This window comes from Dryas octopetala, chromosome 3 (assembly GCF_963921425.1).
Source record: "Dryas octopetala chromosome 3, drDryOcto1.1, whole genome shotgun sequence".
Taxonomy (NCBI): domain Eukaryota; kingdom Viridiplantae; phylum Streptophyta; class Magnoliopsida; order Rosales; family Rosaceae; genus Dryas; species Dryas octopetala.
In genome coordinates this window covers 15484067-15500284 of record NC_141368.1, presented here as the reverse complement: position 1 = coordinate 15500284, position 16218 = coordinate 15484067, and the positions used below count along the sequence as shown (strand labels likewise).

At 33.3% G+C, this 16218-nt stretch overlaps 2 protein-coding genes across 2 annotated transcripts; one reads left to right on the top strand and one right to left on the bottom strand.

The window, feature by feature from the left end:
• The first annotated feature begins 243 nt into the window (after positions 1 to 243).
• On the top strand, positions 244 to 3421 carry LOC147291304 (GDSL esterase/lipase At5g03610-like). The gene is made up of 5 exons (XM_086235915.1): positions 244 to 307; positions 417 to 617; positions 1204 to 1481; positions 2362 to 2659; positions 3204 to 3421. Exons 1-5 carry the CDS (start codon positions 244 to 246, stop codon positions 3419 to 3421), a joined length of 1059 nt encoding a protein of 352 aa, XP_086092041.1.
• Positions 3422 to 6182: 2761 nt separating this feature from the next.
• LOC147291303 (uncharacterized) lies at positions 6183 to 15289 on the bottom strand. The gene is made up of 7 exons (XM_086235914.1): positions 14919 to 15289; positions 12712 to 13206; positions 12460 to 12609; positions 10128 to 10235; positions 8791 to 8838; positions 8247 to 8674; positions 6183 to 6812 (listed from the first exon to the last, which is right to left on the bottom strand). The coding sequence occupies exons 1-7, from the start codon at positions 15232 to 15234 to the stop codon at positions 6183 to 6185; spliced, it is 2175 nt and encodes a 724-aa protein (XP_086092040.1). The 5' UTR covers positions 15235 to 15289.
• Positions 15290 to 16218: the final 929 nt, after the last annotated feature.

The following is a 16218-nucleotide window of genomic DNA, read 5'->3' as shown; positions in this document are numbered from 1 at the left end:
AAAATTTCTTAAAATATGGAAATGGCGACAAGGTCAATTAATTTAGAGATAAACCAATTTGAATTCATTGAATTATGGAGTCTAATGAACATTTCAATTTTCCCTTTCCTTTTTGACCTTCTTTCCTTTTTCTTTGACTATATATATTAAAAAACACCAATGTCTTTCACCTACAATATTAAACTTCTTACCCTTTACTAATTTTTCTTTCTTCAACACTCGATCCCAATCTGCAGCATTCAAATGGAGAAGCAAACGACCATCGTCTCTTTTTGCCTCTTTCTTTTATGCATCAACACTTTTACAGGTTGATGAAAGATTTATTGATTCTATACATGCTTATTTATATTTATAGCCTCAAAATAATTATTACTCAGACACATAAAAGTGTTTATTGCTTTTGATTGTGGCAGCAGTTGATGCGGCGAAAGCCTCGCACCACCGTCACCACCATCATCCCCGTCGTAATCATGGCTTTGTAAAGCTTTTTGTTTTCGGGGACTCCTATGCTGATACTGGGAATAAGTGGGAATTCTTGAAGGTGCCGTATGGGATCACTTATCCCGGAAAGCCGGCCGGCCGGTTCTCCGATGGTCGTGTGCTCACTGATTATTTAGGTTACTTTTCTTTCTCTCATCTCATTATCTTCTGTGTACTAATAATGCAAATAAATCTTCTTGTTATTCCTTTAATTTAATTTCCTCGTCACAATTTTCTTCCCATAAATTCAGCTTATATATATAATCCCATCAATTTAAATTCTGATCCTGCGTGGGATTATAGAAGACAAATACAATTAAGCAAAAGCACTGTTGGTAATTATTGACTATTTCTGAATAAAGTGGAATCGTGCATGTTGTTGAGTTGAACTAAAACAGTAAAACGTCTCTTTCTATCATTGTGTTTTTTTAATTTTTGGTCAAATATCATTAATGTGTGTTTAGGACATCTGTTTACTGATAAACAACATTTTGCAAACATGCACGGAAAGAACTTAATTTGGGGTTTGGTGGATTTTTTTTTTTTTGTTCTGAGTGTGAAATTTTTTAAAATCCAAAAAACCCTTACATAAAATTGGGACAATAGTAGTGGGCAAAAAGTCTTAAATGGGGCAGCCTGAACTACGGTTAATTTTCTTTGAATGTATGACATGGGAGCTCAGATTTAATTTTCTTTGCCATTCTTCTTTGTATTGCAATGCAGCTTCCTTTTTGGGCATAAGCTCTCCAGTACCTTATGAAGGAAGAAAATCTGTGGAGAAATCGAAACTAGAGAACGGGATGAACTTTGCATATGGAGGGACTGGTGTTTTTGATACGTTGGTCAGTGGACCAAACTTGACTACCCAAATCGGCCTTTTCCAACAACTACTTGAACAAAAATTGTATACCAAAAACGACATTGACTCCTCCATTGCTTTAGTATCGGTTGGGGGAAACGACTATGCCGCACATCTTGCTAAGCCAGTCAACGGCAGTCAGGTGAGTGGTTAAGCTAACTCTACCAAGTAGATGATTTTTAATTATTAATTAGTTTACTTATTTTGGCGAGTTCTAGCGATATATGCTACTACAATGTCTAATAAAGTTGTTCAAATGAAAGACAAATTTTGAACAACACGATGAGAAACAATGTTGTTGAATTCAATCGTTAAATATAAAGTGTTCACTAATATTCAAAATTTGTCTCTTAAAAATAAAAAAACACTCCAATATTTAGTGAGACCGTAGTGATCATGAGACCCTTTCGTAATTATGGTTTGTAAACAAGTAAAGCTTTTTCATAATTATGGTTCGTAAAAATTTGTTATTATATCATAATGATAGCTTCCAGCATTAGCTGTTCTTTCAACTTTTCATAGGAAGTAGTAAGTACAGCTAATGCTACTACATTAAGTGATAGAATACTACTACATTCACCAAATTTAATTATTAAGTTTTGTTCACCAAATAATGTGATAGTATTTTATTTATTTTGATTTATGCTCACAGCAAACTTCTTTTGTTTCTAACAGATAAAATAGATTTGTACTAAGATATCATTTGATGAATGAATTTGGTAATCAAATTTGATGGTTCTAGCATTAATATTGTTACTAGAGTATTATCCCATATTTGGTGTAGTATGAGACCGGACTATATATTAGTCAATTGAATTGTTGTACTATTGAGACAAATTGACCCTTGTTGCACACTAAAATTGTTATTTTATGTTATTCTCCACCATTGCTCATCTCATTAATTCGTTTAGTCCAAATTATCAATTACTTTTATTGGCATGACCATATATATACATATTGATTATTCATATATTGAACTGTGTATGGAGAGTTTCTTTCTAACCACATCGTCCACATGATAGGACTTGGCAGCATTCACCAAAACGATTGTTAACCAGCTTGGTGTGCATCTGAAGCGCATACATGATTTGGGTGTGCCAAAAATAGCGGTCACTGCAATAGAGCCCATGGGATGTTTGCCCAGATTAACTTCTCTTCTCTCGTATCAGAATTGCAGTGATATGGCCAACTTGGCCTCAGGTTTCCACAACCAGATTTTGGGCCAAAAAGTGCAAGAATTGGCACAAGAGACTAAGAAATCTGCTTTTGTAGTCTTGGATGTCTATAACGCATTCATGTCTGCACTTAAACTACCTCAAGGTAATTCCCTTTTATTGCTACAAATTTTCGTTGGGCCAAATTTCACTTTTCGTCTATAGTTTGGATCAAGTTCCACTTTCGTTCTAATAATTTCAATTGTTCTAATTTGGTCATATACTTTTTCATTCATTAGATTGTCAAATTCTTGCATTTTTGTCATGTATTTTGCAATCCGTTAGCAATTTAAGAGTGGATTTAACGAATTAATAGACGAGAATGCTAATATATCCTAAAATTGCAATAATTTGTAAAATCCAGAACCAAAATAAGGATAATTAAAACTATATAGACAAAAGTAGAACTTGGCTTGAATTACAGGGACCAAAATAAATTTTGCCTTTACAGTTATGTCTAAAATTTAATTACATCATTCTATATTTCTTTTTAATTATTTTGAACATAATTAACATGAAATCAGTACCAAAAAGATCAACAAAGGAGGTCATTTCTTAAATGTTCCTTGTATTAAGAATACCTTGTTCTTAATTCTCAAACAAAAAAAGTGTACCTTGTTCTTAAGAAATACATTTTTTTCTTCTAGCAGGAAATTTGACGTTGCAGAATCCACTGAAGCCATGTTGTGTGGGGGTGAGCAGTGAATACTCATGCGGGAGTGTGGACAAGAGTGGGGCAAAGAAATACACAGTATGCAATGACCCCAAATTATCCTTCTTTTGGGACATGGTGCATCCTTCACAGAATGGTTGGCATACTGTTTATTCCGCAATTAAATCTTCTCTTCATCAATTAGTAAATGGATGACAAACATTATGTTATTTAGTTATGAATAAAGTGTGGTAGGTTGGATGAGTCAGATGGAGATACCATACATAGCATCCTTAATTTTAAAATAATTTTTTTACAATTGTTTAAAGTACTATTAAGGGTTTCTAGTATATATGTTTATGTCAACAGGATAAGCCAATTAACACTAACAAAGTCTTACATGCCAAAAAGTATCACAAAAGATTATGAGATTCAATTCTTTTAAGAGAAAAAGAAAAAAAATTATATATATGGCATAAAATTTAGAAATATTTATAACCAATGTTTTGAACTTCCTATCAAATATTCCTACTCGATAAGTAGAACTGAAAGTTTGAACAAGATATTTATCACCTCCAAACTTTGACCAAACCACAGATGTCACTCCCTAGCTGATTGAGTGATAGGCGCTGAAAATTGTTAGGGTGCTTGGGAAAGTGGGAGAGTTAATTTGGTGATGGAAATAAGAAGGAGAAGAAAGAGGCTGAGTACAACATTATGGTATTTTTCACCTTACTACTTTTCCTTTAAAAATTTGAAATGTAATTTCTATGTCCCAGGAATTTCATCAGATTTTTTGTTAAATGATATGTGAAGTGCACATGACTTTAATTTCTTTAGAGGGCTGCTGTTTGCACTTTTTTTTTTTGGCACACCCTTTCTAAAAAAAAAAAAAAAGACACCCAAAGGAAAAGACCACCTTGCCCCTCTTTCCCTCTCTCTCCTTCCCTCACCCACACACCCCATTCCCATTCCCATCTCTTCTTTTTCTTCTTCCCCCCACCCCCACCCCCACCTGCACCTTTCTCTTCCTCTTCTTCCCCCCACCCTAACTACCTCCCCCTCGAGCCCTCCCTTCCTCTTCGGCTCCTCTTTCCCTGTCGCCTCCCAGCCCCTCCTCCCCCTTCTCTCTCTCTCTCTCTCTCTCTCTCTCATCTTTCTCTCTCCTCGAAACCCAATCCAACCCTCCTTTCTCTCTCTCTTTCCCTCTCTCCTCTCACCCCGCAGACAGCCAAAATCTTCACACACAAAAATGCAGAGGTTGAACAGACACAGAGAAAGGGAGAGAGGAGAGGGAGAAGGAGAGAAAGAGAGAGAAAGGGAGAGAGAGGAGAGAGGGGTAGGATGTTCGCCGACGGTGGTGGGCTGCTCAACGTGGTCAGGATGGGGTGTGTGAGTGTTGGTGTTTGTTTGTTTTTTTTTTTTTTTGTGGTTTAGGAGGGGTGTGCAAAAAGAAAAAAAAAAGTGTACAAATAGCAGCCCTCTTTCTTTAAGGCCTCATCTGTCTTTATTTGCCCAACAGTAATGAGAGCAAATTTATTCACCACCATCACCACCCTATTATAAATTTGACACGTGTCTTATTGACTAATCAGAGTTAACTATAGTTAACTATTTAAATTTAATATATAAAAGTGATATTATGATGAGAGAGAAAATTGATTTAGAAATAAAACAAACAAAAAAATAAAATAAAAAGTTTAAAACCCATCAGCTCCCCAATGGGCCCAACCCGATCTGTAGAACCCCACCCCTTCCCCTTCCATTTTTCCGGTGGCCTTCATCCCTTCCTTTTAGTCTTTTGCTTGCCTCTGGAAACCCCAAATGCAAGAGATGGACGGGCATCAACCTTCTTCATTCACTGATCAACCTGGCCTTTAAATCCTTTGTTTTTAACCTCAGATGGATAATGTTTTTCAACTGCTGCCAAATTAAGATCAGGAGAGAGACCTAAGAAGGATTTGAGATGGTTCTGTTTCATAATTTCAATATAAGCATGTAAGGTAGAGGGAGTGTTTACTGTTCAGATTGCTTTTCCAATTGTAAGCAAAAGTGATGGGGAGAAAAATAAACGAGAGGAGGAGGAGGAAGAGAAAAAGAAAGAAGCATAAGAGAAGCATGAGAGGGTGGCGATCGGGTATGGAGGTATACTGGTGAATGGTCTTTTATTTTTAGAGCAACAGAAAGGAGAAACAGTTTATATATTAAATTCAAATAGTTAACTATAGTTAACTCTGATTAGTCAATAAGACATGTGTCAAATTTATAATAGGGTGATGATAGTGGTGAGCAAATTTGCTCTCTACAGTAATACTGGGAGCATCGAGTATTATGCCAAATTTAATGCACCAACTCATGTGGATGTTGATATATGGGAGTCCATGACATTTAATTACCATGTCTATAGTTTGAATTTACTAATTTTCTTTTCTTTTCAAAAAGCACAAATAAAGTCTTGTATAATATAATTAATACAAAGTTTTGAATCTCTTCATACATTGTCAATTGATTTTAAATTGAATGTTCCAATTCCTTCATAATATCAGAATATATATATTATCTATTTGTTAGGTCAAATAAGTACATGTTCTGTTATATCATCCAATATATATTGTCCATGCGTAAAGAAGAAGTGTGAGATGAGCATTACTAATTAACAATGAGAGGAAACCCAAAACCATATATTCTGTAGGCTTTATTTCTCTCGGATTCTCTCTCTCAACACATAGACAAATCGCATAACATCAACAAATATATATTATTAAGAAATCTCATGTTATCGACAATCTCATAGGAAGCCTAGAGTATACTCTTATTATTTTAAACTATTACAAATTTACAATCACATTTGTACTCGCATGATTATAAAATAAAATAAAAATAAACCAAAACAAACCATTTGCACTCACATCAATACGCACCACTTTCCTTTGCATCCGTATCATATTTGCACTCACATCATGTGTGCGATCCACATCTAGTACTCATGACCAACTTTTAACCAATCTTTAACATTCTTATCAAATATTCCTACTCCAAAAGTGCAAACTAAAATCTCAAAAAGGAGAGGAACTTTCATCACAGCAAATAAAGTGACTGGAATACTAGAAAGCAATATAATTGGAACAGAAGTCCATGGTTTTTCTTCAAGCATAAGGAGGAGGGCAGCACAAAAGGCTACCATCATGGTTGCAATAGAGAAAAAAAGGGTGAAAAGCCCTATTACCATCTTTGTGGGCAAGGATTTTAAAAAATCTTGTTCCGCATAACGGCATGTGAGAATTCCCAGAAACATTAATGATGAAGTTGTGGCAGAAAATAGTGATATAGCATCCGAAATTATAAATACCATAAATAACCTTTTATTTAGGAATACGGGAAAGCCTGTAACTCCATTGTATCCTCCAGGAACTGTAAATGCTGTAGAAAACATAATGGTAACAATGAGAGCACCTACAACTGTAAAAGAAGTTGCTGTCTCTTTCATCCACTTTTCCCCCTCCTTTAACAATTTCTTGTGATTCTTGGTAAATAAATCTCGTGGTGTCATATAATCAGTCCAATTCATAAGTTCAGCAGCCTTGGGAGCTACAATAGTCTCCACTTCCTGCATTTTAATTCAACGAAAACTAAGAAATTAATGTGACCACAAAGTAATTAACTAAATTCTATACGGGCCACTTTATAAAATAAAACAAAACAAAAAATTTCTCTACGGACCATTGTTTTGAGAGGCCACGTAAACCCAACCCATGATAGCTACAAGGGAGTTGGTGACCACAAAGTAAGACTTTCTTATTTATTTATCTATCAATTAATTAGTTGTTAGAAAAAAAAATACAATTAATCTTCTATTAATTAATTCATAGAAGATTCAAATCGGATTCAAATAAGGTGCCCACATCCGGATTTGAATCGGATTCACATACAGAGATAATCTTTGAAGGGTGATCTAAAAGATGAACGGTTCCGATTATGAGCTTACACAGTAAAACAATGATGTTTTGATTGATTTGTATGAGATTAGCACACAAAGAATTAGCAACAATACACATACTCGACCAAACACATGATAAGGATTAATAAATTAATAGAGTTTGTATAATGTTCTATTTGTTAAATATAATAATGTCACTTGTACTTTGACTGGTAAGTCCCATTTTGGTCTTTAAACTCTAAAATTACTATTTAACCGGTAAGAGCATTTCCAACAGACTCTTCAAATGGTTTTGGATGCTCCATTTGATGTGCCATGTAGGAACAATTTACTCCAACAAATTCTTCAAATGAACTCTTCAAAAGAGGGACCCAAATGTCAACAAATCAAATTTGAAGAGTGAATTAGACTCTTCAAATCAAATTTATTATTAAAATATTAATTTAAGAGAGAGATAAAGTAAAAAAAATATTAAATTTGTTTAAATTTGAAGAGTCTATTAAAGTGAATAATTTTAATTCTTCAAATTGCCACATAAGTCATCAAAGTGGGATTTGAAGAGTCTCTTGGAGATGATGCTCTTAAGTCCCATTTTGGTCCTTAAACTCTTAAACTTACTAATTAAGTTCGTAAATTTTTATTTCGTTGTACAAAATGTAATTCTATTTTAAAAACTTGACAGAATATGGAAAATTCATTCATTCAGATGCTCAACTTAATTCTAGATTCCTTATTCCTAGAGATGCGTATGTTTGGAACGGTGAGTTTAGGAGTGGTAATTATATGAGGAGTGAGTAGCACCTCAGTTGACAAAGTTGTCATTACTAAATACAATAAAATCTAAGGGTATATTTGTCATGACAAAGTTTATAACCTTAGGGAGCATTAGTATATTTAGCCCTAAAAAATAAATTTAGCGTAGGTTATATCAAAATCAGAGTGTACGTACTGGCTAATATAGAATAACATAGATATATAACCTTCTATGGGTCAACTAGTCATGATTAGTGAGACGTTACATCTAACAAGCCAAATATTTTTCATTTCATAATTAATATCGTATAGAGAAAGTAATTGAAAAATATAGTAAGAAATATTTCTGACCTTAAACCATTGTAGTTCTCTTTGCATTTGCAAAGCTGCACCTGCAATACAATTAAGCCGTGCAAATGGGGACAGCGCGGCTGCCATATGTAACATGTTATTGTTAGACACATCTGTAAGAGTTGTAATTGCACTTTTCATATCGAGCCCATGTATAAGGTTATAAACTTTTTCTTGACGACATTCAATGGCGTAGTGGAATATGCTCCTTCTCATTTCATTAGTGCTTCGCACGAGTTCTCGATTTGCTATACATGCACTTTTAACAAACTCAGGAATCCCTCTTTCAACAGCTCGAAAGACTGCTGCTTGCACAAAACCATCTTCCATTTGTTTCTTATCTAAATGCATCATCTCTTCACACATGCGATTCAGAAATTCACTCGATCGGACATGAATCAATTTTATTTTATATATGCGCTTTATACCTAATTGACATTGAAAACAATGTTAATAAGCTTTAAAAGACTCCATGCATATTAGTTAAAAAAAAAAATGGAAAAAGAAAAAATCAACAATTAATATGGATGTAGCATATATATACCCAAATGCTTACGGAGATTCCAAACAAGCCCTTTTAATAAACCTACAACTGCAATAGATATTTAAAATGGTTCACAAAATTGTTAGAACCAATTTTTACGCATCATATAATTATGAAGATCACACAAGAATATATGTACTGATATCTTGAAGATAAAGTAAAAGATAATATTATGATCTAATATGGTATCTATAATATTGTGATTAATATTATAAAATGAAAGAAACCTAATTATAAGGACATTCAAAGTCCTGATTGATATGGAATAAGTTAGTTTTCCATAAGTTAGTTTTCCACTTAAGAGACATATACAGTATGTAGTTAGGATTCCTTAATGGGTGTATACCCTACTATATGATGTCTATGTAAGCCAAGGTCTCTATTCTCAGAATACCACCAGTTTACCCTAAATCTAGCCCAATTGAGAGATAGAACATAAAGATATTGGAGAGAGTAGAAGACTCTGTCTTGCCCTATTGCTTATTTGACATGGCTTCATCAGGTATACATCTCTGATTTCTAATTATTGTCTATATATATTGATCACGATTATTGTGTCTCTATCAATGTGTAGAGTACATGTTTATATGTGTTTGATCTAACAAAAATTATTGTAGAGAATATGTTAATTGGATGACATATATACACACACACACACATATATATAAACATGGAGTTTTAAATGAGCATGTTCTTTATTTAAAGAAAAATTCGAACATCATTCCAGAATCCACTCCACAATGCAGTTTAATTATTGGAACTGTTCATTTTATATGCTATTTCTAAAGTATCATATCTATAAAAAATCAGACAAATCGATTATTACATAAAAGTGAAATGTTATTGATGGTAATTGAGTAATTAAACATGTTCAATAATTAAATGAATCTTTTGCATGGATGATCCTCTAAATACGACTTAAAAAATAGACAATTTAAATCAATGGATTGTAAATAGAGAGTATCGATCAAAGTAAGATATGATGTCCTCTTTTTTCTCAACTGGTGATCACATCTCACTTAAAGTGTCCTATATATATATATGCATGCCATCTTTACTTGAACATATATATATATATATATATATACGTTCCTTCTATTGAGGTATATTTCAACTTAGTTATGTTGAGGTATGACCTTGTTGGGGCCCATACGAGTCATTTTGTGTCAGTCCGAACCATACATTTTTTACGTCTTCATTGATAGATTATCCTTGCAAAAAATTAGTTAAATTTGAAATAATTTGCTTATCTAACTTTGATAAAACAAATGGACGGTTTCATCGAAAATATTTGATTCCTCCATTTATTTGAGTAAGGCTATTGAGATGCACCATACCTGAGCGAATTATATCCCTTTGATTACCTTCGCCATTCTCCGAATTTTGAACATTTATTATACAAATATCATTGATGTCCACAGAAGGAGCATGTTGTATTTGTATACCTATGAAGAAAAGAATGCAAGGTCAATTAATATTATGAATTATTTTTTTATAATATTGAATTTTCTGTTTTGTTAAGATATATATATTTATATATTTATGAGGAGTGCTCTAAAGTTAATTGATTAGAAAGTTAATACGAAGGTAACCACCTTTTTGGATCCACTACATGAATAATTTCATAATTCGAACCGTTCATTTTTTAGGCCACATTTAAAAAATTATCATTGTAAAAAGAAGTAAATCAGAAACCATTTGATCATCTAACTGTGATCAAATAAACAGACGAACACTATGTTTCGATAAAAGTATATAAATGGTTGTTATTACAATCAAATGGCTAGAGTTTTGATTTAGTAGATTTTTTTACAAAAATGATATTTGAAGTGGGGCCTAAAAAATTGAACTGTTTGGATTATGAGATTATATAATGTGGTGGCCCCAAAAGGATAATTAGTTTCATATTAACTTACTAACTAGTTAATTATATTTAAAGCAGACTACGTACTACTGATGTGGACGATGCAATATATGTACCTGGCCGATCAATTTCACCCTTTTGATTACCATGACCACTTTCTGGATTTTGCACACCAACAGTAGGGGGTTTTATGTATATATCTGTGAAAGAAAAGAACACGAGCTCAATCAATACTTTGGACCATTTTTCTTTATGAAGTAATTTTTCACTGGCCAATAAACCAAATTAACTTACCATTTGGTGAATAAAACTATTAGTAACATAATAATATTTATAAAAAATAATGGCAAAATGATAAAATGTATATACACAATAACAAAATAGGAAACGATCATATATGAAGAAAATAAAGGGTGCTTTAATTAGAAACCCAAAATGAGAAAGAAATTAACCTAAAACCTAGCTGGCCTAAAAATTAAGTTGCAGCTCAAACTGCCCATTGAGTGCTCGATAAGTATCTGCAGTGCGCTCGATGCTTGCAGATGCAAGTACGCAACCTAACTTTTATCTGAAAGATGCATCTGCATGTAATCTAAAATCTATATTTATAGCCTAAAAAGATGCATATGCAACCTATAGAAGGCATCTGCAAACTAAAAAGATGTATTTACAACCTAAAAACGTACATATACAGATGCAAATCCAAAGCCGACCGCTTGGTAGCCTGCCAAGTGCTCGGTAGTGTATTTTTTTATATGCACCCGCGCGTACATGCACGAACAGGTTGAGATTGCACTTAATATTTTAATTAGCTGGGTTTGTAGTTAAAAATCTTTAAAAACCTGGGTTTATAAGTAATTTATTAGAAAATAAAAGCATACATCTCCCCTCGGCCCTCACTACTGTGGCAGCGTACAACATATATAGCTTACTGTTTTATTTCTTGTACTAGCTTTATATAAAGCAATTACATCCTGAAACTCACAGTACTTAATCCTCTTTAATCTTTTTATTATTATTCTTATTATTAAAATTGCATTTTCTTTCTAAAGTAGGAGCTAAAAGGGAGTCAAGATAGCAAAGATGAAGATAAGCACTCAAGAGTACCAGATAATTGTCATCACTGACACCGGATCAATGGAGATTAAAGAGAAAATTGCAATCAAAACAAACAATTTTCTACTCAATAGAATCCACCATAGAGATAAGAGCTAGAAAGCTAGAAAAACTACTCCTTCTACAAAGCGCTAGAAAACTCACTCAATTATGGATAATATATAGATCGAAAATCCCATTGCAAATGATCCATTCATATAGGGAGCTTACAACTTTTCAATTGCCTAAGATTTAATGGGAAAAAGATACGAAATTGAAAAGACTCCCACTAAATGATAGAAATTAAAGCCTACCCTAAATAGAAATCATGTCCTAGAAATACCAAAAGACAAAACATGTGTTGGAAACTAAGAGACAAACATGTGACAAAAATATCAAGACGTAGTCATGGGATGGAAATCGAAAGGCAGCCGGCCCTCTCATTTTTATTAATTATTTTGTGTGAATCACGCTTTAGGAGTAATGCTAGCTGATGATTCCGAACTTTCGTCTATGGACTATTAGACTGCCTTTTGCTTCTTTTTTTTTTTTTTTTTTTGGCGTTTTGAAAGTGGTAATCTTCTCACTTAATTACATGCATGCTCCATTCAAAATATATCCGTGTATATGAACTGTCAGCAGAACATGGGATATAGTCATATAACATTGGAAGAAATTAATTGCAAGAGAAAAGAGAATGTGTTACTAACAGTCATAGATCCATTGTTCCCAAAATTTGAGTCGCATTCCACTCGGAAATGCAGAAGGCACACCGGCTAAGGTATATAGAGGGGATACCCCATAGTGATCTTTAGCAACGGCCAAGCTTGGGCAACGCTGAAGTAAATCCCATGCAATATCTGTAAAGAGTGAAAAAAAAAAAAAAAAAAATTAACTAAGCAGCAAAAAATTTGAAACCATCATAATAATTGGTTGTATGTGAAATAATTACGTACTCTTACCAAATTTTTTTGCATAAAAACATTGGGAAATAAGTGTAGCGCCATTTGGGCCTTTTGCTGGCATTAGATCTTCGAGTGGAGTATGAGAATAGAGATAAGAAGCCAAATCCCAATGGCCATTACGAAAAGCCAAAACAACTGGCATTCTGTTGGAAGCATCGGCAATGGTAACTATTTTCTTGTTCTTTCTAACCATGCATCCAACAATTTCCATGTTTCCGATACTCGTAGCAATAACAAGAGCTGTCTTACCATTGCAGTCTAGTATTTCCAAGTCCTCATCTTCCATCAAGGGCACCAACTCTTTCACCATATTCACGTGCCCAGCAATGGTTGCTGTGTGAAGGGCTGTCTTGCCTGTATATGTAATTCTTTCTCTTATTGCCTTGGGATGTTGCTTAAGAAACTGTTTTGCAGCATTCCATTCATTATTCTTCACAGCTTCGAAGAGAGGTCCATACTGATGGAAGTCGATGTCATTGTAATTGTCATGTCCTGCCAAGTTAATTTTTCATATTTCGTTATTGTTTGTCTGATCCCTCTCATAATGTTCGAGTCGCCAAATTAATTTGGTGAGATTATCAAATAGTGTGTCAAGTATCTTATATGTTGGAAATAAATAAATAAAGTTATGAGATGAAATTTGAATAAATGATATACTAAATATAATTAAATTTGATTATTAAATATATTTATATATATCTAATCTTTATTTTACCATTGAATTAAATTGAAATTAATCCACCCTTTTGTTTGCCACTGTACTTCAATTTTGAGGACAATCATTAGAAGATACTTGCTATTTAAAGTAAAAGATAATGAAATAAATAAAATTAATATAAATGATCCTAGAAAGTATTTATCCAAGAGGCTCAGTATATATTGAAAAGAAGTAAGAGGATAGAGGTATAATAACCATGCCAGCTTCTATTTTCAAGTCTTCCTGCACCATCTCCTCCAAAACATTCACAAGCCCATGCAGGAAAGGTTGTGGTGTGAAAACATGCATGTATTGCCTGATGAGAATGGAATTAATTCTCCCTCTTAATTACTACGTTGCCATGTAGGGTAAGAAACGTACTCCTTTGCAACATAGAATTGAAATTAAATAGTTCACTTCCTCAATTGGCTATGAATTCAACAATCTTTCTTTTTGGATGAATGCTACTCAAGACTTTGATTTATATGTTACAATTGAATTTATATATATGTTTGGCCAAGTAATGAGGGTGGGTAAATGTACGTTAGGCTTAGCCTACGTTTATGGTTCGATTCTCTCCAATGTAATTAAAAAAAAAAAATGAAAGACCAAATGACACTTTTAGTCTATGTAGTTTTAGTCAATATTTTCCACTATCGCCTTCTAATTTTAATTTCGGCAATTTTTGTTCATAACGATCGCAATCAAGGTCCAGCTAAATCCCATATATTTTAAAGACAAAAATTTGATGGCCACACGTGGACGTTGAGCATTTTGGACATTTTCATCTTTAATAAAAGGGGTTAATGCGCAAGCTACGTTCGATTTTTATCTTCAAAGTAGATGAGATTAATATTTTGAGCTTAATTGCAATCATTACAAAAGTAAAAGACTAAAATTGTCAAAGTTGAAACTACAAGATGTCGAAAATGAAAAAATGATTGAAATTATAGGGACTAAAAAGACAATTTGACCAAAATAAACATAAATCCAAAAATCTGCTAATTAATACGATGAACCCCAGATATAAAATTAATAATTTAAAAGAAAAAAGACAACACACTCCCCGCAAGCCCCAACCTTGCACTACTTGATGAAGCAAAATATATATGAGTTGACGGTTCCGTTTGTGACCTCATCCGTTGATGGATTCACCACCACAATCTTTTAGGGTGTACATAAAGTCGACAAATTATCTGTTGTTTGATTAATCTCAAAATTCTTATAAATCAGTCCATCATATCTAGTCCCTCATAATATTAGTTTCTTATAAAAATCGGACTTATATATATAATATAAATACAGAAATGCCGAGTAATTAAATATTAGTATTGAGAACATGAAAAAGGATTTTTGGCAATAAAGAAAGAAAAACATATACATGCAATTTGTAGTAAAAGAAATATTGTAGAAATATGAATAATTTAACACCATATATATATAATTATAATACCTTGACCCTGAGTTTCATTTTATTTTGGCAAAAGAGATCGAGATCAACATATACCTGCGCTGTATTCTGGGTCGAACTTTGCTGCCAAAGTATTCCAAGCACTTCTGGCCGTCTTTTTGTCGCGGATGAAAGAAAAAGTCTCGGCTCCGCAAGAAATCTGGATTGCGTGCAAAGCCTCGGCATCGTTCTTCTTCCAAGCTTTGAATTTAGCTTCACCATGTTCTGGGTTCGGAGGTTCAGTGGTGGCTTCGACAACGGCCCAAAGATCTTTCGCCAACAAATAGGTTTGAACCCGGACACTCCAGTCGTCATAGTTGTCTAGGTTCAGAACTTGAAGAACAATAGTACTATGGTTCACTGTAGCTTCCATGCTCAATCCTCTACTCAATTTATCGATCTAAACAAAGTTGCAGCTTGTAGATATATTCAAGCACTATATGTGCCCTGGTATATAAAAGTGGTCAGCTAATTCAATTGTTCAAACTTGTCATATATATTGAGTCATTGACCGAAAAAAAAAAGACTTGTCATCAATCAAAGAAAAAAAAAAAAGAGACTTGACATGGACTAAGAAGAAAAGGAGATATATATTATATGCCTATTCGATCGAAGTACAGTTGGCGGCCATGTGAGCCCCAATTTTGGTCAACTGTTACGATTTAATAGAAGTAGCTCTCAAGTTTAAACATGTAATTAAGTATGTACTCAAAGTCAGCTGTAAGAATAGTAATTAAAAGATCCATATATATTCATTAAAAAAAAAAAATTCGACTTGTATACAAAGATAATTGAATATATCTCATTGGGAAAAATAATAATTATATATACCTCTCAGCAAATATGTAGCTACTATATGAATACGATATATCCACCTAAAAGCTTACGTATTTGGGATATATTAAGACTTTTCTTCCCTGGCTAAGATTGGATCTAGAATTTGATGTCACATTAGAGATTAGTATTAATACGTACAAAATCAACTTAATGCAAATGTTATCGTCTCATTGATAGTAAAAATAATTTTTGTTTTTAGTTTGGTAATTAAGGGACATTTAATTAAGTAAAATGAAATGGATATCCAGTTTAAGAAGCACTTACATTGAAGTTCAGATAACGATGTGACTGGGTTTATCAATAAATCCAAATTGAAGGGCTCTGATTGGCCGGGTTTAGCAAGAAGCTCCTACCTATATATCATAGGAAAAAGGACCTGTTAGGTGCAACATAATTTATTGGCTACCAAATATAGAATCATATATCATTTTATATCGAGAGATATTTTGTTTGTTTGTTTTTTAAGACAATCAGACGCTAGAAATTTACTATATATTTCAAAATTTGCCAAGATATATTT